Source organism: Centroberyx affinis, unplaced genomic scaffold, assembly GCF_046629955.1.
Source record: "Centroberyx affinis isolate AG114_WGS23_722 - 3 ecotype Tasmania unplaced genomic scaffold, CSIRO-AGI_Caff_v1 ptg001629l_1, whole genome shotgun sequence".
Lineage (NCBI taxonomy): Eukaryota > Metazoa > Chordata > Actinopteri > Beryciformes > Berycidae > Centroberyx > Centroberyx affinis.
Window position 1 is genome coordinate 241 of NW_027280067.1, and position 22,141 is coordinate 22,381.

The 22,141-nt window shown below is 39.3% G+C and overlaps 1 protein-coding gene across 2 annotated transcripts; it reads right to left on the reverse strand.

Moving 5' to 3' along the window:
- Positions 1-1,675: 1,675 nt before the first annotated feature.
- LOC139651304 (chromosome-associated kinesin KIF4-like) lies at positions 1,676-21,957 on the reverse strand. 2 transcript variants are annotated; one of them, XM_071528175.1, is made up of 31 exons: positions 21,789-21,957; positions 19,880-20,024; positions 19,176-19,290; positions 18,571-18,761; positions 18,342-18,431; positions 17,972-18,138; positions 16,778-16,872; positions 15,682-15,801; positions 13,856-14,031; positions 13,631-13,692; positions 13,371-13,503; positions 13,030-13,088; positions 12,391-12,496; positions 11,821-11,928; positions 11,293-11,451; positions 10,714-10,817; positions 10,413-10,557; positions 10,069-10,179; positions 9,750-9,833; positions 9,377-9,490; positions 8,397-8,552; positions 8,155-8,252; positions 7,818-7,947; positions 7,525-7,695; positions 7,283-7,402; positions 7,076-7,153; positions 5,980-6,081; positions 4,291-4,458; positions 3,698-3,823; positions 2,811-2,930; positions 1,676-2,421 (listed from the first exon to the last, which is right to left on the reverse strand). In XM_071528175.1, exons 2-31 carry the CDS (start codon positions 20,000-20,002, stop codon positions 2,212-2,214), a joined length of 3,741 nt encoding a protein of 1,246 aa, XP_071384276.1. In that variant the 5' UTR covers positions 20,003-20,024; positions 21,789-21,957; the 3' UTR covers positions 1,676-2,211. The 2 variants fall into 2 exon arrangements, with proteins under 2 accessions (XP_071384276.1, XP_071384275.1); XM_071528174.1 differs by having other exon boundaries at positions 11,293-11,475.
- Between the last annotated feature and the right edge of the window lie 184 nt (positions 21,958-22,141).

Sequence of the window (22,141 nt, forward strand, 5' to 3'; positions counted from 1 at the left end):
GGATAAAAATTACATTTATTCCTCATCAATCCCCTTCTTTCATTTCTTGAATAAGACAGTGTCTGAGTTATGCCTTTTTCCTCTAAAATCAGCTAGCTTGGCTGGTTGACATTGTGACAATTAACATTGTGACATTGTCACAATTCACATTGTGACAATTCAATGAGATATTTTTGAACGAGAATTCTCACTGTCAGTTTCTCTTGGAGACAATCAGTGGGAAATTTTTATTTAGAAATGATTTATTTAAAAATATACATGTGGAAATTTATTTTAATATTGTAAAATACAATATCAAAGAATGCATTAAAAATACAAATTAAAAGCCTCTTTTTACCGTCCTTGCAAGTAAGAGTCGACAAGTACTATTTATCAGTGAAAATGTAAGTATTTACATTATGATATGATCTTATTCAGAAATGTTTGTGTTTGGGTTTTGACTAGCTTACTTGATCATGACACATAAAAGCAATTATTAAACTGCACATGTGGGTCTTATGGTGAAGACATCTCCGCCCCAACATCTGCTCCACCAAAGAGTGAGTGTATACCCGTCAATCAAATCTACTATAGCACTTGAAGTTGACACTGTTGATGCAGATAAGCTCAGTTGGAGTTGACCATCTGCAAGCTCATTCTGTGTTGAAAGATCCACTGAGCAAGAGTGAGCCTCTACTAAAGAGATATTGTATGACCTCTATTGATGACCAGTGGGAATTGCAACAAGGCCTCTGGCAAAGCGCCCCTGACAGTCATTTTCACATTAGAAACACGTAAGCTAGGTCATTAGAGCAGAGATCCAATGTAATACTACTGCTTTATATTTTCAAGTTTGACATTTTGTGAGGAATACCTTCCCACTTTTTCCCCACTCTTCCCTCTAAAATCTGACCTAGATGGTTATATTTTTACTTGGAACATTCAGGTTTTTATTTACTTACCTCTAATCCTTATTTGACAGTTCAAGACAGGGCAACAGAGTCAGGGGTCAGGACGTGTGTGTTTGTGTGTGTGGGGGGTTTCATCTGTGTATCCAGTCTTTACTAGTGTGCTATATGGTGAATACTAATGCTTGTGCAGTGTTTAATGGACAGTAGAAGCGAGCTTTTCATCATCTCAGAACCACTGTAGGGCACGAAATAATGAACAAAAAAAGATGCATCTGCAACCATTTTTCGTGGCATTCAACAGCATGTTGATAAAAGAGCTTACTTGCCACATAGACCTGTTTTGCACGCTCCCAGATGAAGCCACTGCATCACAGCCTGGTTTTACCAGCTGCTTGCCTCATGGTTTGTGGTCAAGATTTCCTCCCTGGTTTTGTATTGTTTGTAATTGGACTCAGGATGCAAGTAAATGTGAATGAACAGAACGACCCATTCAAAATCTCCCAGCAAGCATTTGATGGACAGCAAGGTACAGGAGGTGGCCAAGCAAAAAAACATAAACAAAAGAAAATAAAAATAAAATCACTTATCCCACACCATCTACACAGCAAGGAAAAACTATTTTGCCGTTGTCAAAACTACACCTGTAAATTAACATGAAATTAATGCAGCATACCGGTTTAAGATTCATTTTTTTAATTCAATGTAAAATAACCTTTCCCCTAAAGATTAATTGCCTCTCAGAAGCAGCAACAAAAGTGAGTAAAGACATGAATCATAATCGACTACTGAATGAAATAAATTACTTTTTCTAACAACTCATGGTAGGGACAAAAAAATTAATTGGTTTTTCATTAAAAACAAGAATTGACTGTAAGACTTTATTAATGTCTGATACTAAAAACTGTGTGAGAAAACCTAAAGGGTGCTCCCCAAGATAACGTGTAATAGTGATGTTTTGAATAATACTTACGTTGAAATGCTCAATTGTAGATTGGCTGACTGGTGATTTTACATTCTAGTGGTGTAAACTCAGCGTTACTCTGTGATTACAATCCTTTTACACTAAACAAAGAATTACATGAAGGCGTCTTGATCATCTCATTGTGCATTCCAGTAGACGATTCAATGCAATTCACAGTTTGTTACCCTCTATCCCTACAGACAACGAAAACAGTCTTTCTGAATCAATAGCTACATTTCAGGTACAGAACACAACATTTTAATGACATTTAAAAAAAAGACTAACAAATACACTGACAAAGATATTTAACCAACCACAGAGGACGCCTAAGGCAGAAGGCCCTACTCTGCTCTGTCCCGTTTAGGATTCCTCCCTGATCGGCGTGCATCCTGAGAAAAAACTGTTCTGAAAACTTGTGAGAATCCTTTTCTTCTTCTTGAGGAAACTGGCTGTTGTTCTCTCGTCCGCATCTTCCTCCTCCTCCTCCTCCTCTCCTTCTGGGAAGACGGGCTTCCGGTCTAGTTTTAGGTCTGTGGAGGTGTGTCCCATGTCACCAATTTCCTTGAGCACCTAAAACGATATGCATCAGTGTTGCATTACATACTTCGCTTTCAAGCTGCACTAGGCAAGAGTTTTAAGTGAAAATAAGAGCCTAAAATCACAAAGTCAGGCTGGAATAGAGAAGAGCATCCAATCCCAACTATTTACAACAAAAGTAGTAAATAGTTGAGAAAACCATCTTTAAGAATTAAATAATCACCCATGTTTGTTTCCTGGACAACTGCACCAGAGTAATTTTCTCTATGTTCTCCATGGAAAATATTTACGCAGCATCTCTTTCCACTTTTTAAAACACATCTTTAGCATGCATGCCAGTAGTTCTCAAGGGCGCCAAGAACATAAGATTTAATTTATATTATCGTTTACGTTGATAAGTGTTCACAAATTAAAATGTTTACCTTCTTGGTGGGCGTACAAGACGGTGGCTTAAAGAATGTGGTGTTGCCAGGGCTGATGGCTGTGGGGTCCTGAGGGAGAGACACTGAATCTCTGGGCGCACCGTCTATCTGATTTAAGTCCTGAAATGAGGAAGAATAAAAGTCCAAACGATGGCTGATGTAATAATCTCTTAATGTAACACATTGCTAGATAATGTAATAATACCACATTATTAGATTAACCAGCAACTGATGATATAATAACAACACTGACTAATAATGTAAGGATTAGATTCTAATTCTCATGAGTTATTAAAGGATTAGTGGATATTATTATTAGAGCATCAGTTAAACCACCTTTAATCAAGTAATAATTGCCAGTTAATGTAATGTGTGGGGTATTAACATCTGGGAAATAATTACATTAAAGTCTGCAGGTGCAACACTGATGTGGGCAAGGGTACAAATATAATTGAAATGAGTGTTCTAACAACAAATTGAAAATACATATTCTTGCTCAGATATTTTAACACTTTCTCAATTCATTGGTCAAACCTTTGAAAATAGTTTCAAAATACAAATCAATTTGCCATGCTGAAATAATTTTGGAAGGAAAATACCTTCATATTTAGCCCACTTAAAGAGTTGAAAAAGGCTGGTGTGCTTCTCAAGTTATGCAAAATTTGAATGGCAAGAGCGGTGTTATCTTGGAAATATATCATCAAACAACTTTTAAATTAAAAGGCCTAAAACACAAGGCCTTTCAGTATGCAAAAAAGGGTGTAAAGGATGAAAAAATGGTTTGTTTTGCTCCTCTTAGCTTTTCTTCCAGATGACTGTACATTGAACATGACACCACCATACACAGAACACACACACACACACAGAGTCAGTAGATGCCAACTCACCTCAATAGACGCCTGGATGTCCAGGTTACGACATTTCTCATGATCACACTGGCAGTTCTCCCCACACGTCATCTTTCCCTTGCGGCACCTGCAGAGCTTGTTGCTACAGCGGCCTTTACAGGCACACTTAGGAAAGAAAAACTACTTAGCATCACGGTGTGGTGGATTTCTTTTGCATGATGTGTAATCCTGATAAACTCATGAGTTTTCCACTAAGAGGTTCTGCCTTAATTACCGTTTGAGATGGGGGGGGGGGGGCAACAATTAGTTGCACACATTGCAATTATAGTCATCTCTTCAAAAATGAAGTCTGACAAATCCATTACACATTATACATTTCCATGATTAAGAGGTTTTAGTAAGTGCTGAATTTTAGGGTAATATTACCATCTTCATTTTTTCAGTTCAGTGATATTTGAGTCATTTTTTTGTTCTGTAATGATGACAATCAGAGTAAGGAAGAAGTTTTATGGTGTTAATGATGACCACAACTGTAGATTCTCAAATGTGTTCTTCTACAAAAAGCTTTCATAATCCATCTCGACTCAAAAAGACCCCTAAAATGTAGAACTGTACATGTAACCCAATCTTACCCCAGTCGCCTTTGATTTCTTTGAATTCCTGCGACCTTTCTCATTTTTCTCAGGACGCCATTCATCCTCTTCCTCCTCATTCTCATCCTCGGAGGCAGACATCAGCTCCTCCACGTTGATGGCCGTCTTCAGCGGGGCTTTAGCTGTAGTGAAGCGCTTCCCTTTAGGCTTCCGCCAGTAGAGAACACAACCAGTGAAAAATCAACAAGCTTCGACTCTTAAAAGTATGTACCTAAAGCATTTATGCTTTAGGTATGAAAGCATAGTAGGCTGATTTCAATGCAATGTTATGATGCAGAGGATTTTATGTCTCACAATAAAGCATTTTTTTTGCCAATAAACAGAAAGTTGATTGGCTACCTGAGCAATCTACACACTTTGAAAAAGCCACTTTAACTTCCAAGTAGTAGCCTAACAAGTTGTTACATTCCTGTAAGATGTGAGCGTAGCAACAGCCCTGTAGTCAGAGTTTTCCAGAAAATAAACCCATTTACAATTCTGGGAGTCACACATATAATGGAAAAAAAAAATCTGCAATCTGCTGCATAGCAGTGTAATAGAAACTGAATCAGCACTTTTCTCTAAACTGCACACACACGCAAGTGCACAGGCAGCTTACATTGACTAATACTGTATGTACAAACATAAATATGATACTCATCAGCTGGGAAAATATGAATATTGAGATGACAAGAAGTCCACTGAACTTTATAATGTGGTGTTTGGATATTCCAACCAAATTCGAAACAATGATTGCTTTTGCAGAAAGTGCACCGTGCTTCATTTGAGACTGACTGCTTTTACAAGTTCGCAGAAATACTCACTTTCAATGAGAGACAATTGACTGTTTGCTATAATAAGGCCTTAACAGGCCATTTACAAATAGACGTGTCTTGCACTATATCAGCTGGGATACTGCTGACAGGAACATTCATTTCCTTGGCGTGAGGCTTTGTTTCAGTTTAAACCTTTTTCCTCTGTATTGTGCCACTGCAGTTGTTGTTCATTCACTGTGCAGTGATGCCTGATATTGTTTGTTTAAACAGTAATGCCTGTTTGCCAGTTAGAAACGTTTCCGGTCAGGCTGATCTCTGCTTTTACTCAGTGGGCTGAGCTACCATCATTCATTTAGGCAACAGGGTTTTCTGAGACATTGAGAGTAAAGGCAAACGTTTGCTGATGAGCTTTATGCATGATGCATATTTTTCTTTTTTGTTCTTGAATGCACTGATGATTTTGCATTAAAATAGTTTTTAATTTGCATCAAAGCCCCAGTGCAGAATAATTTATGCAATATTTAATTGCCTCGCTACCTGAACTCATTCCAAGTAATTGGGGAGATCCTTAGCAGGAACTCCCTAAAGCACTCCTTAAAAGGCTGCCAAAGATACTGCTATGTTTATTGAACTGATAAGTTACTATTCGTAATTATTGTCATTATCACCACTCGTAGTAGTCATAGTCGTAGGTCGTAGCAGTAGTAGTAGTATAAGTAGTAGTAATTATTATTCAAATCAAACACATTCAGAGGTTTGTCCATGAATGCCATATTTTGGCCCTGACATTTAAAATATCTCAACAGCAATGGGAAAAGAAACTACTTGGGATCAATTTGATTTTAAAAACTGAGGCGATTGAGTATAAAATACACAGTGCAAGATGAAGGCAGAATATCTGCAACAAGCTCACCTTTGGCGGAACATAATCAAACGAGTCATCTGGAGTTTGTTCACTGTTTGATGTAGGCACAAGTATTTTCTTCCCACTTGCCAGCTGGAGCAGTGTTAGTTTCTGTGGAGAACAAATCAAGAAACGGATGGATTTGAGCCACTATGTTTAACAAACTGCTTAACTAAAGACATCTATATTCCACACTAACATTTGTGCTGTACCATGGTGGATGATCCATGTTTATAGTGCTGGTCAATGTACTCTGCACTCTTTAAAATCATCTGTCATCTTGTCTATTGTGAATTCCTCATAGTGCTGAGTAGTGATGCTGCCCCTACAGGGTCTACACCCAATTTTTAATAATTCCACTCCATCCAAGGTGGACACAAGTGATTGCCAAATGCATGCTCTATTTCATGAGTAGGCTATTATTTTTGGATTTACATTTTGAATTTGAAATTATTTCTTGAAATTAACTTTGATTAATGACTGAACATTGGTTATTACTACTAATACACTGCAGATACCATGTGGAATGGAAAGCATTATGGAAGTAATAATAAATGGACTTTGAATTGCATTTCTGCATCTCTAGCCTTCATTATTGGGAGCCTTAGGCGGTCAGCTTTCTAATTGCAACTGGGATTACAGTGTATACTAAACTTAAAAAAATTTCCCATGCAAATTCTCATTTTACTGCAGGCTATTTTGCCTTTCTGTCTTTTCTAAAATAAAATAAAAATGAATCTTAATTGCCTTGCCATGGCAGGGTGGCTATAATTTAAGATCAAATTTGAAAGGTTTAAAAAGGCCTCAACTCCCATACCATGGGTACTATGACACTTGGAATAACAACACAGCCAAACTTGCTCTACAAATTCTTTAGTTGGACCATCAACCCTTTTTCAGATTTTTGTTTGTTTTCAGGTATTCCTGACCTAAAGCCACAGGTGCTATGAATGTGTAATAAACCAGAGCATAGCAGTTATCATTTTTAATTCAAATTGATATCGCAAGAAACCAACAATTCCAAAACAAAACTTGATATGGTGCCAATAAAGTTGAACAAAGTTATGCTTAATTATTTGACTCATGCAAGCATTAGTCTTTTTACCTGTCTGTATTGCTCATTCTCATCCAGCAGTTTCTGGTTTTGCTCACTCAATTCCCGCAGTTTCTCAATCTCTTCTTCCTGAAATTGTGGTACACACAACTGGATTATCATCATTTCAAGATAATTCTGGACCATTACTCCTAGAACAAGGGGTAAAAGGTGGAGTCAACGGTTACACTCACTGTTCTTCAGCTAGTGGAGACAAACCTGAAATCTGAGGCGCTCCAGAAGCTCCCTCTCCTTTGAAGTCTCCTCATCTTTCTGCATTGTTTCATCCGACTCTCCACATATGGGTTTGTTCTGTAGCTGGTTAAGGAAGTAAAGGACCTGTAGGAAGAAAGAGAGAGATGAATCAGGTATATGGAGCAAAGCATTAAATAAAAGATAAGGACACAACAGCGTCACAAAAAAGAGATGCAAATTGGAATCTAAATAAATGATATGAGCACCTTCTCTTGATGCCTCTGCTCTAGTTCCACTAACTGCTGTTGGTGCTCCATGTCCATGGTTGACATGACGTTCCTCTCGTCGGCCAGCATCTTCGTTAAATCCTGCACATTCCCCTTCTCTTGTTTGAGGTCGCTCTCTAGCTTGGCACTGGCTGTTTTAGCAGACACCAGCTAAATAAAAGAGAAAATGTGATGGTTTTTGGATATACAAGTAACTGGCAGCAATACAACACACCGACTTGAATATGGAATGATATTGTTTCAGATCTCCCAAATGAAGCCAGTTTGCTCACCTCAGACATCAGGACCTTCAGGGCGGACTTGGCGTCCACTATGCTTGTGATGTTGTCCCAGCGCTGTTTCAAGCGCCCCTCGTTGTCTGCGTCAAGAACTTTCTGCTGGAGGTCAGCTATCTGGGCACTCCTATTAAAGTAAAAGTAGACTTTTATTAAGGATCTATCAAACATTTTTGTGTATCAATGAATACTGTATAGATGGGAAGGTCATTCCACCACTTGGGAGCCAGGAGGGAGAAGATTTGAGGCCAGTTGGAGCAGCAGCCATGCCACCATGTGTAGTCAAAATTTATAAAATGTAAAACAAATGAACTGTTTAGTCGATTTGTCTTACCTGAGGCCCATTTCTGTCTCCAGGTTCTCCACCTGTTTACTCAGAGGTGTTTCCAGCCCCCCGTGGCTCTCCAGCTCAGAGATGATCAGTGTCCGACGCTGCATGGAAGGAAACAAACAAAGCAAAGGTCTGATTACTTTTTATATTCTAACTTCCCCAGTGCCTTGGATGTCTCATATACTGTTCATTTTGCAAATAATTGTGTCCAGTACATCCTGAACAATGGAAAGCTCTCATCTCACCCTGATTTTGGCAGCAGGTCGCTCCCCTGCCTCCATCTGCTGCTTGAGCTGGTTGATCTCATGAGCCAAGATCTTCCTGTCCTCCAGCAGGTCCTTCAGGTGGCGCCGGGCCTCCTCCGTGCTAACCAGCACCTCCACTTCATTTAGGAGCCACGTCTGACCACACAAATGCAGATTCACAGAGTTAACGCAGCAAAACTCTCCTTGACTAATTTAGATCCCTTTTGGGTATATTCACTTATGTTCTCAAAGAGTTTTAATTTTAGATATAAAATAATCTGGTGACCTTTGTTGGCCATCATAACTCAAAATATAAGTCTGTCTCATTCAAATGTTCATAAACAAATGTACAGAAACCTTTCACAGCCTAATATACATTTAAAACTGTTGGTCAAGTTGGAAAGACTGGATAATATTTTTAAAATAATTTTTACATTATATCTCTTCTTGCAGTAAGGGAAAATTTCTAGCATGGGTCAATTCATTTTGCATTGTTTACTAATGTTTAGATGTTGACTGACAAAATCGGTTTATGAATATCTGTTTTATTAAGGAGCTGTTCCAATGATCTTGCAGCGCAACCTGAGAGCCACTCAGCTACTCTGACTCCAACTAGTGAAAAATGCAATCTGTGCACAGTGTAACTTAAAGGATTGCAAATCTGTTGTGCAAGATAGTTGTTAACTACTGTGATGGTATACAAGTTGTATGTGCTTAAGATAGCCAACTTCTGTGATGCCAGATTCTTGTCTGCTTTCATATTACATATCATGGATAATGGCTGTAACATTTATTGGTAAGAAGACTCTTTCTTCTATGTCCACAACGCATGAGCAACATGTGGTTGAGCCTTTAACATGATTTTATATAACTTTAAAATAAATTAGCCAATCCATCAGGCCACTCTGACTGTCTACATGGTGAACTGGATAGTGCCACAAATGATGTAGAGAAAAAAACCTCAAAAAAGGTTTTAGCACCTTAACTCTTGCGGCAGCCCCATCCATTCCTCTGTTGTGGACATCCTTGCGTTTCTCCGCCACCTCACTTCTCTTCTGTAGAGCATCTTTCAGCCGCTTGTTTGCAGCTGCAGCCTGTGGGGAAACAACTGATGAGCTGCTACTTACCGTATTCAGTGCTATAGAGTATTGTGAAGTGTCCCCCCTACAATGCAAAAGCAACATCGCTACAAACATTCAACATTTAACCAAAACATCTGATCTACACACCTTATATTTGAAAGTATGTGTTAAGAGTGTAGGTCTTGAAATAAACAGTCCAACATATTCACACATAGACAAACAGCAAAAAACAACCATGAAAAAGCAGCAACAATATGGCAAGAGCCCTAACCTCCTCAGTTTTGCGACGCAGGACATTGGCCTGTTTCTGGAAATCCCTCTCAAGTTTCAGCAACTCATATTGCCGTTTACGATCCTGTAAAAGAGGTAAAAAACAAGGGCATTGAAGGAGCAAAAGAAAACGATGCTCCTACTCCCTACCTCTGATACAAAATGTCTTGTTTCACTTTGTAAAAATGCTTATACAAAATTTCTAAGGAATAAAAGAGCAGCAGGCTGTGTTTGAGAGAATTTCATATAAATGAGAAATAAATAGCTGGTTCAAGAATATGGACCGGTAGTGGCTCAAAAACAGTATGATCAACGCAGACCTTCTCCTTGAGCTGCAGCACCTCCTTGTCCTTCTTGGTCTTCCAGAGCCTGAATTTGTCTGAGTCCTCCTTCATCTGCCTCATCAGCTGCACACGCTGGGCCTTCATAGCCTGTGGGGACAAGACACTAATGTGCTCATACTTGGTATCTGTGGCCTTAACTGATACCAAAAACTAACAAGGGTATTAACAAGGCTCTATGCTGATGATGGTGCTGAAATAATGTTTATCTTCAAACAAGTACATGGGAGGATGCCATGTAATTGGAGAGAGATGAATACTTACAAAAGATTTAATATTTTTCTGTCTATATAAAGAATTTTACCTCTCCACAATGAGATTACCTGTATTTCGTGCATGAGCTTGGTCACATTGCGAACAGAGGATTCTTTGAGTTTCAGAAGTTTGGACTGCTCAAGAAGCTTCTTCTTCATGTCTACAAGCTGGCCCTCAAGCTCCTGCAGCCTTTTCCTACGCTGCTCACTCAGCCTAATAGAAGATGGTGAGTGGGGTGTGAAGGCAGGAATGAAAAGAAAGGGGTTGACAGAGAATACTTTGACATTTTACGTCAAAAGAAATCATCTATTCATTTATATTTAGACTGAATTATTACTTGAGGCACACAGCCAAAATGTCTGTCCTTACTTAGCCTGGTTGGAGTCCTTCTTTGCAGACTGGAGGGCCAAAATGAGGTCCTCCTTTTCCTTCTGCAGAGAATCCACTGATGATTGCAGACTGTGTATGTTTTTCTGTAGAGGGACAAAATGCCCAGAAGCTCAAAATTCATCTACATTACAAAAGACAGTCAGGCAATTTGAGAATATGGCTCGGAATTAAGTGCACCACACAGCTTGAAAACACCACCACAAAAGGCCAAGATTGAGGACTTGTGTTACGCTCAAAACTATTGAAAATATTTTCAACTCAACCCATCTCGTCAATTATTATCTTCACAGAACCCTGTTAAGTGTTGTCACAGTACAAACATTTGGATTTTAGTACCAGTGATTACATTGGTACCACAATACAGGTTCAGAGATAATATCGTAAGAGCTCAAGGTGGAACACTGCAGAATGTTAAGCACTGACTGGATGGCACAGCATGTTAAGTAACAAATGTTTGCCCTTTCCCACTAATTTCGGTAAGGTCATGAAAAAAAAAAAAATCCCAATTAAATTTTGACGATTTTGTGCAAGTCTAAAATAGATGTAGAATCCTATTACCTGGTGCTCTGATTGCATCGGTTCCAGCTGGCTGTCATTCTGGCACATTTTCTTGACAAAAGCTTCCTTCAAAGCCAACACTTTGTTGAGCTCAATCAGTTCCTTGGACATCTGGGCCTGGCGCAGTGCATGATGGGTTGTAAAGCCCTCTGCTGCATCCTTATCAACAATGGCAGTGACATCCTGTTTAGTGTGATGGAGGAGGGGAAACACTTTAAATTACACTTACAAATAAATAAAATCAGAGCTTAGAAGAAAAATACAGGAGAGGTTTTTCTTTTCTTCTCTTCAATCAGTTCAATTTGAGTGCATAGAGAAGAAGAGACACAATGATTCAAACAGTAAAAGCATCCTATGGAGAACTGTATAAAATGCACATTTAGTGTATAAGGTCAAACAACTGAAAGCAAGGCATGGCAGAATCTTGTCTAGTATCTTTAGTATTTGCCTAAGTGCCCTTGATATATTGTTGATGACTGTTGTCATCTAATGTAAACATGAAAAATATAAATAAAAGTGTCAACATACTGATGGGGAGCCATCTGTTGAATTTCTACTGCCATTCCCTGATCCGTCAGGTGCATCTTCTCCTGAGGCCATCGCATCAATGGAGGCCGCGATGCCTGCGCTCTCATTCTGAGAAAGCAGACAGAGTAAACCAGTGAATGAACAGAAAGGATATTCCCATTCAAATCAACAGCTGGTACATTTAAAACTGCTGCCATAAAAGTCGTAGCTGAAATGAACAGTGGTTTGTTGCATAAGACTGAAGTACTGTCTGGTACTGTGAGGTAGTGTGGAGTACAAAGGGACCACTTCATTGAACACTGCTGTGGCAGTTGTGCTGAACATGCCATGCCAACTTTGAGTCCCTGTACCCTCTACACATGAAACAAAAACAATTCTAAAATACAAGGCAATTATGCAAATCAAGAAAATAATAACAATACATTTTATTTATATAGCACTTCAAAACAAAGCTACAAAGCACTTTACAGAATCACTAAGAGAGGCCAAAGGACAGCAGAAATGACATGAGATGAAAATGAACACAAGAATAGGAAGTACACATTATGTGAGCCCATCAGGTGTCCATACCTGGAGCTCCAAGATGATGTCCTGCAGGCTCCTCATCACCTCAACTTTACCCTTCAACTCCTGGTCCTCCAGTGTCTCCAACACTTTCTCAAGATCCACTTTACATCTGAAATAAAGAGAAGGATGGGTCTCAATATAATTCGTACGGTGACAATCAGCATGTTGTTGCAGTTGTTCGAGTTTGCTTTGTAGTTTATTGTTTGACAGCATCTCCCTCAATTAACCGAGAATAATATCTCTATATCACTGGTTCTGAGAACAGCTGATTAGTACATAAATAATATAAATTAATGAGTTATTGCCATAAAGATATAGATAAAACGATAGGCAAACCTGGGAACCAGCTGAAGTTAACTTTAGTGATCAATTGCAGTTCCAGTGTTTTGCCACTTTTTCCTCAATGCTTTTCACTAAAAATGTAGCTGTTTGGTATTGAAGTCTGTTTTACTCTTAAAGCTTGAATAGATCTATACAGCACAACATCAAATTGCTGAATTCATGACCAAAATTGACTTCAGCAACACAATATCAAACATTTTAACAAGCCTTCAATAGGAATAGCTTAAGTGTTTTGGCTCTCCTGTAAGCTTTGTCAAAACCTTCAGCAACCCTCCTGGCTTCACGGGTTTATAAACTTACGCTGCATGTTGTCGCAGTTGTTCGAGTTTGCTTTGCAGTTTCTCATTTGTTTGTTCTGTCTGTAAAAAAATATAAATAAACAGAATGGGTGATTAGCATTATGGATAAAACCAAAACAGCAAAATTTCAAATGGACATTAATTTTCTTCAACAAGAATATTTTTTACTTTTAAATTTTTTTTTAACGTTTGTATAAAAGGACTTCAGAAAGTATTCAAGCCCCTTGGCAGCCTCCGCTTCAACCCACATTTTGTGCAACTTGAAATCAAAAAGGACTGAGATTTCTATGTAAATGTACACAAATGAATCCATAATGACAAAACACTGCAAGTCCAGCTCACCATAATGATCTTCTCAAACATTAGTGCGGTCTGTCCAGCTGCCTCACTCAGCTCCCTGCTCAGCTTACTGTTCTCATCCTGCAGGGCGCGGTTCCTCTCCAAGAGCTTCGTCACGTTCTCAGTCGACTCCGGCCTGTAGTGGAGGGACTCAGTAAAGGTTATGGCCTTTTGTTAGGGGGCACCGAGTACCCTGGATGCATTTATCTTACACGTTAGTAGGACATTAGACCAGCGGGGAGTCTGGCTTTTTGACACCTTACCCAGCAAGTACTGGCACCACTCCTCCACGGGCGTGCAGCAGCATCACCTGCAGCTCCTGCACCTGTGGGCCCACAGGGAGAAGCAGCTCAATAATACATGACACTCAAAAACTGATACGAGTCCATGACATTTGTTTTCACTTTGTTGTAATACAGCAAGCCCAGCACCACAAAACAAGAGAATTGACAATCATTTAATTTGATTATGTGGTTTAATTACTATACCTGCTGTTTTAAGCGCATTGTTTCTGCAGCTCTGGGGTCGACGTTGACTATAGGTTTGTTTTTTATCTTGCGAGCTCTATCAGCGTACCGCAGTGTGTTGATCGTCTCCTCAATGTTTGAGTCTGCAGGGCTGATGCACGCAATCATCAACGTGTGGCTATTGCCTCCCAAAGAATCTGACAATAAAGCAAGAAAAATGGTGGACAATGAAATGACAAAAAGTGCTTGTGTATTTCTTTGTGTATTCCTGTTGATGCAAGGAGTGTGCGCTTACAAAATATGTAGAAAAGACTGCCAGGAAAATAATGGTCAGTTAGCGTTTCTATTTAGTATGAGGCATGGTTTAAAAAGCAGAATAGCCATCAAGATGTGATCTGTATGGAAAAGTCAGCATCGAGTTGCTGGACTGTCTGGAATTGTTTTTTCTCAGTTTGCATTTCTGATCAGCAGATCAGGTATGTATCAGGAATAAAAGACAATGAATGAATAGTTAACATTTTCAGTGCAAACCAAGATAAGAAATGGATAAATGGATAGTGTTGGTTGGTGATAAATATCAAGTATGGTGTTAGTGGCTGGACAATGATTGTCCACTAGGCCACATGTCTCCATATCTCAAGATTATTCTTCACAACAACAAATACCACAATATGTAAAATGGCAGTGAGGTGTACAACTATGTAAAGTGTGTAGTCCAATGTGTATCAGGACTGAGCAACAATATCTTCCCACATTTTTCACAACTTTTTGTCCAAGTACTTTTCAAGACCTGGAAATGATTAGTTATATAAAGTGTGTACAACTATATAAAGTGTGTAGCCCAATGTGCATCAGGACTGAGCAACAATATTTTCCCACATTTTTCACAACTTTTTGTCCAAGTACCAATCTTTTCAAGACCTGGAAATGATCAGTCGTTTTCCGTACTTTTCCAGACTTGCGAAGGAACCCTGCTCAAACATTATGACAGTAAAACGTTTTGTTTTCTCTCAGACTAGGTTTGTGATATAAAGACAGTACATTGGCTTACAGTGAACTTGTCACACCAGTACTTGAAAGACAATACAGTACCGAGTCTTTCCTTTACCGTTAGCCAAGTAAGCTAGGGGGCATGCTCAAACTTGCAGGTAGAAATGAGTAAGTTACACAAGGCACTGCACCTTGTCTGAGGACTTACTGTATTTAACAAACACATAGTCCAACAAGCTCATTGTAAATAAAGTGATAACAGGCCAGCAAAATTGTGAAGAGATGTGACTGACATTGTTACTCAACACTTGCTGTAACCAATGGCTGGTGCTAGTTGTTGCAATGTTGCATCTTTGCTGCTTTGAAGCTCTGCATGCTTTGATGTACTGTATGTTAAAACAAATAATTATGCCACTTTTGTGGTAAAAAAAAGGAAACCAATAAATGTGAAGTTATACACAGATCCTGTTCAGCACATACCACCATTACACACAAAGTGACTGGACTGGCAAAGAATCAATTGGATGTAATGCAACAGATGCAGGAGAGACAAGCAAGACTTCCCATCAGACGACCAGAGCCGGGAGAAGCAGCACGCATGAAAACCACAACTGTTAAACATGTAACCACCCGGGAGCGGCTCAGTATCTACATATACAGTCGGCATTGTGGAACACACTGTCCGGAAATATCCATATTACTATAAATTTTAGTTCTCTTGAGAGATTTAGCTCACTTGAGGATTCCTTCTTTAGCCTTGTAACGAAAGTTTAACAACAGCTCCATATTTTGACATACGGTTTTCAAACATGAGTTGCTGTTAGGTATGACTCTCCTGGCATTTATTTGAGGCTTACCTTGCAGCAGGCGTGTAAGCTTGGAGTCTCTGTAAGGAACAAAGGTGCTTTTCTTGCTTTCGTCCCCCAAGGCACTGATCACATTACCCAAAGACAGAAGGCCTCGGTTGATGCTGATGCCTGAAGACAAAAATGAATGGCATCAGAACAGAAATGCTATTATTAATGGAGCTATTACACTATTACAACACAAACACATGGCTTACAGAAATTGCAAACTACAGAATTATGGGCTAAATAAGAAATTGTCTTTTCAGGGGTCAAGGGTTGACATCAAATTTAAGTGTGACAACTTGAATACTTGTCTAGCAGACCAGAGAAGTGACATTTCAAGCACGTCACTGTTGTTCGAAATGTCACTTCTCTGGTGTATTAAAAGAATTGAAGGGAGACCGAAACAAACGTTAAAATGGAGAAGCAGGCAGCTCCGGTTGGAAAGAAATAGAGAAACGTCACATAGACCATCTTTGGAAAAACGTAGCGACAAGCCAAGTTGGAAAAGAGTGGATTGGCCCAGAGACAGAGAGGAAAATCCTTTTCTAGAGTCTGAAGTAAGGGTGCCAGTTTGAATCCCTGGGCCACCTGGGAAATTAATGAGTAATGCTTTCCTCTCCCTCAACATCTTCTATCAAGGTAGTTAAACCACAGTTGCTCCAACAGCCAACAGTAGACTGTGACAGGTACAGTAATCGCCATTAAAGTACCACACAGAGCCACAAAACATACCACAAAGAACCAGATTTTATTTCATTATAGAATACTGCATATCACCTTATTCGACTCTCCACTATTGGGTGTGATACATGTGGGTCTGAATTATCCTCTCAAATGGAGACACAGCTGTAATGTTCCATATTATACACTTGCTGCTACTTACATTTTGCTGTACTTTGTGGTATGTTGTGTTGTTCATTTTGTGGTGCGTAGCTGGGGTGAACATGTGTAACTGTGTGTGACTATGTGAAACAGGGTGGTTCTGGAAAAGACCATGCGTATTCAGTCTACTTTCCCTGGTGTACTAAAGGTTAAAAAAATAAATAAATGTGGAGAGAATACGGAGATGTTCTAAAATAAAAACACATCATGTTTGGCTTACCCTCCTTCAAACGATCTCCCTCTGCTTTGGTTTTCTTTTGCCTCTCAGAACCGGCCAGATCCACAAGGTGTAATTTTGACACAACCGAGTCACTTCTGCAACGCAAGATAGAGCAAACATTCAACTTGTAGAAAATTATGAAAAACTAATGTGTGACACAACATCACAAGGCGTTACAGGAATTTCATTTTTGTACAAGACCGCAACAAAGAGGTCCAAAAAAATCCATGCAGGTCAGTTTTATTCAAAATCTAACACCATCCATTTCATGTGCGAGTTGTGCTCAAGTTTTAATATTTTTTCCCCTGACTTACTGAATAAGAAGTAATTTCTTTACATCCTTTACATAACAAATATCCTATCTCTGATTCTAATTCAGATTCATTTATTGCGTTTCACCTCAGAAAACCCCAAACCCTTTCTCCGTACTTCACTATCCATTAGGGATGGGCATAGATAGCTTTTTGAAGCTGATTCCAATATTTTCCAATCTGATAATATGACTATGGCCTAAAGCATTTCAGAGAGAAAATGCCAGCAAAAAAATGATTACAGAATGCAATATTCCATGACATTTAACATTTCTGGAACAAGGCAATAGCCTAGACAAATGGATACAAAAAATACATTTAAAGTATTTAATATAATTTATATTTAATGTATCTATAGGTTTTTGCCAAGTCTATTTAGGTAGGTTACAGGCCCAGATTTACGTGACATTGTGCTCCGACTTTGATTGGATAACACATGTTTCTCAGAGTGCAGTATACAAGCCTATATTTTCCTATAATTTCCACTGTGCAAATTATTACAATTACCCCTCATCCCTTCTTCCGTTTATTTCATCAGTTGTCTAATAGCTGAGCTATTAATCAGCAACAGTGGTATGCTCTTCAAGCACATGCAGCCATTTTCCTTCACATTTTCCATTATCCTTACTTCCAAAGTCTCCACAATTATAATGGTAATCCAATGCATTCCTGAATATTTCTGGTGTTTTTACCCATCACACAGCCAGCATGCATTCTGGAGCACAGCCAGCATGCCTTCTGTGTCAAAGCTATTAATTTCTCTCACATCGCTATGCACAAGCACAATATGAATGAACACACCATACACTTTTGTCCAGACAGAGGGGACTAATATTATCAGAAATAAAGGAAGAAATCAGGGAGAGAATATGAGCCAACTGACTTGTCTGTCCCCCTGCGCTGCTCCAGTGTAATGGTAAAAATGGCATGCGAGCGTGATGAAGCGGCATTCATCGCTGTGGAGCCCACGGTGCGAGCCGAGTTTCCAAGCTCCAGACAGCCCACCATCTCCTGGGCAGACAACACCTCCTTCTCAGTCAGGCCCACAATCTACAAGAGAGGAAGATATATTCAATAAAACTAAAAAGCTGACTGATTGAAGTATACCACACACCATTTAAAAAGGTGTGTGATTAGAGATGGATGCAATTCACTGGGATGAACAAATATTCAGGGTTACATTTCTATTCATTATATGTCCTCAAACAATGTGACAATGTTTTTTTTTCTCCTGAAACATGTCAGTAACTCACCTTGATGCCCTCTTTAGGGTCTTCCCGAATACTGAGGGAAGGTTTATCTTTAGATGCACACAGTAAGTCCAGTATATCTTCATTATAGATCTACAATTAAAGGGAAAGCAAATTACTTTAATCTTGCAATGACAAGCAATTTGTTGAATGTTAGGACCTGAGCCACAGTAAATTTGTAAATTACATACAGGCAATGATCTAAAAAAGGAAACAAAATATTTCCACAGACCTCCAGGTAAGATACTGCCAGAGAGAATTCACAATCTGCCTTCTTCTCCCTTTCCTGAAAGATCCTTCTGATAACTCTTGGAATAACTCCAACTGAAGGCTCATTCTCCTGAGCAGATGTGTAAGTTCCTCCCATGGAGAAAGTCTTCCCTGATCCAGTCTGTCCATATGCAAGCACAGTGGCATGGTAACCTAGAAGGAAATCGCACACTGTTAGGCGGCATTAACTTAAGTGCAAATGAATAACACTAGGCTATACTTTGTGCTGGCAAATCAACTGACCAACAACATATGACGGTCTGATAACCAATGATAAATAAAACTATATTTGCCAATAACATGATATGGCGACAACAATCAATAAAAAAAACTGTTACTGCACTTGGCAGCAGGGTAGACTGGAGGTAAGAGAGATCATCCTTCAGCTGAATTACCTGGATTCAAGACCCCCTGTTGACAAGCACCTGCCCTGCTGAAGTGCCTTCAAGCAAGACACTGAATCCTACCAGCTCCAGGGGCGCAGCTCTGTAGCTGACCTCTGACCCCCGTGGAGGGAGTGCAAGCAACAGGGATGAATAAAGTATCACATTAAAGAGATATGGCTACCTTTGAAAAGCCCACACAACAAGGGTGACACAGCCGTACTGAAGACTTCTTCTTGCTCAGCAGTGGGATCAAAAACATAATCATAGGTGAACGCCTTCTCTGTGCCAACAACCACCTGAAAACAGATGAGACTTTACCTGTTAGACACACACTAGCACGATATGTCAGCAAACACATTGTATCAACTAATAAATGGCTAAAATAATGGTATCTGTGTCAGGAGTTTTAACCAGTAAAATAATCTGATACATGTCATTTCAGCCTGGCTATATTGCACACTCTACTAAATTAGCCAATGCCCTTTTCAAGACTGTTTTGTTGATACACTGTTCATGCCACAGGAGAGTCTATGTCAGCTGTGTATGTAAACAGCCATCTGTAGCACCTTCAACAAAAAGAGAACCAAGAGAAAATGAACTCTTCAGATTCACATAGTCCTCTATTGAAACTGAGTTCTTTTTATGGTTTACTTCAGTCCTGATGTCATCCTAGTCTGTTCTGTTCACACTTACATATTCCTTTACAAGTAAGCCACATCGTGACATATAGCCTTTGGCTATCAATTTCTGTTGTGATGTGAAAACAGTAGTAATAAGCATAATGAGGCTGATGAGACCATTATTGAACTTTATCAGCAAAAGAAGTGAAAGAAAGAAAGAAATTTTTTTGGTGTCTAGTTTCTGGCACTGCTGTTGGATGCTGACCTGTGGCTCCCCAGGCACAAATGTGAGACAGCACTGACATCCCTCGCTGATTTCTTTGTGTACCAATGGACGGCATCGCAAGGCGACCCGCACTGGGATCACCTTATCATCCTCGTTTGTCATGGTGCAAGATGCCAATGAATACCTAAGAAAAACAAGAGAGGGGCTATCAAAACGAGACTAAGTAATAACAAGGCAATATGGTTAGCTAACATACCATGACACATTTAGAATGGACAGGCACAGACTCTGTTAATCCATTATTATCAATGACAGACAACATTAAATTTGATAGTGCCAGCATTGGCTGCAATAGCAGAGGGAGCTAGTTAGTCTAATGTTTTTTTTCCTCAAATGTTGACATGAGTAGTAAAAGATCGAGAAGACAGAGTAGTACTTTATGAATACGAGCGGAGGATTGAGATTTGTGCGAAAATGTGCAGCTAATGTGTGAAGATTCATAGTTAGGGTTTAATTTAGTGCAGACAATTAGTGTCTCAGTACAAACAATGCTTTGCAGATGCAACTGACTGATTTTTGACAGACTTTTCATTACATAGGCTATTTGTTTCTATATAGCCTAGCCAAGGAGGAAAGCATAATATCTGAGGCCGTTTTTGATCAGATGCTTTTTACCAAGCGGCACATTGTCAAGATTTCTACACATTTTGCACTGAGTGCATTGGGACAGATGATGTGTAAGTAAATACAAATGTACAACAGCAGTGTCTTGAAGGAAGCCTTCAGGCTATCAGATAGGCTATATTGCCAATTTCCTTATTTTTTCACATTTTTAAAATTCAACTATAATAGATAGATTTAATCCTATTGTTATATGTCATTGTCGCAAAGAATCTAATGGTTCAAAATTGGGCAGTGGGCCATAATTCACTGGCACACTGCCATCTTGGACAAAACCAGCTGAGCCAAGATTGAGATGTTGCCGCACTATTTCTAATTGACAAAGTGGACAACAGGCTCTTGACTCACATTGTACCCAAAATGCCACTGATGAGGCAAGAACATGCTGCAATAGAACTGCTGCAACATCATGAAAGTAGAGAGAAAAACTGGCTTACTAGACTGGGTTCAGGAGCGAATAACAGAACATCTATTCTACTGTCTTATGTATGTCAGTGACTGTAAAAGCTGGACACCTCAGGGGTTTGCACACAGAAAGCAATTCATTAGAAACATTAGAAACAGACTAATTTGTCTACAAGCTACAAAGGCTAATATTGTTTATCCAAAAAGAAACCAGTCATTTGCCCTGTTTTACTAATCAACTAGATTTTTATAAACAGAACAATACTTCCAACTGATGATGACTGGTAATGCATCTTGTCTACCATGTTGTTGGTGGCTGGTGTTAATTGGCAAACGTCTTAACAGTTATTGAAAGCTTAATGTGAAACAGTAACGGGCACTGTACTGTATGTTTCTTTTCCCCACCACCATAGGATCCAATAATAGCATATTTTTTAACTGTAACAGGCAAGATGGCTACTCTATGGTTCCAGGATTCATACTGGAAAAGGGGCGCCTCATGACAGTTATTCTCCACCTTAATTGATAATATAAAAAAGCCCTGTGGCTGTCCCGTAAATCAATTATCGACAACTATGTCTTGTTACAATGCCACAAACTAAACACGTTGGCATTAACATTAGCTTAACGTGGGAAACAAAAAGTCTTCACAGTGTGATTTCAATGACGGCGCAACTGACAAACAGGCTATTTTTTCGTTAGCAATCGTTAAAGTCAGATTACGTTTACTCGCATAAATAAACGTCATCAACCGAAAGCAATAACGGTGGCGTTAGTTCACTTGCCAGTTTGCAATCACACTTATTGGTCAGGGTAACCAAGCTAATGTTAGCATTAACGCAGCTGCCCTTTTGATACTTACAAGTCGTTACTTCTTTTCCTCCAGTGTCAACGTATAATATCACGAAATCCACTCTATGCAATGGTTCTGGTTAACAGTCAATAGCACCACTAGCGAACAACCTCAATAAAACGTTTACTTTTTAAATGTTAACTCAGCTAACTTAGTCTATTATTATGCATCGTCCATGTACTACACCCTTATCCTCGGGATGAATGCTGTTATTGCCCGCCACTTTCAAACACCCAGCTCCTCCTCCTCTTCTTCTTCTTCTTTAGTTTTGACGCTGTTGACATCCAACTGAAAGGTGTATTACCGCCACCTACTGGACTGGAGCGGTAGAGACTGGTTTCCGCTCCTCTTTCTTCTTCTTC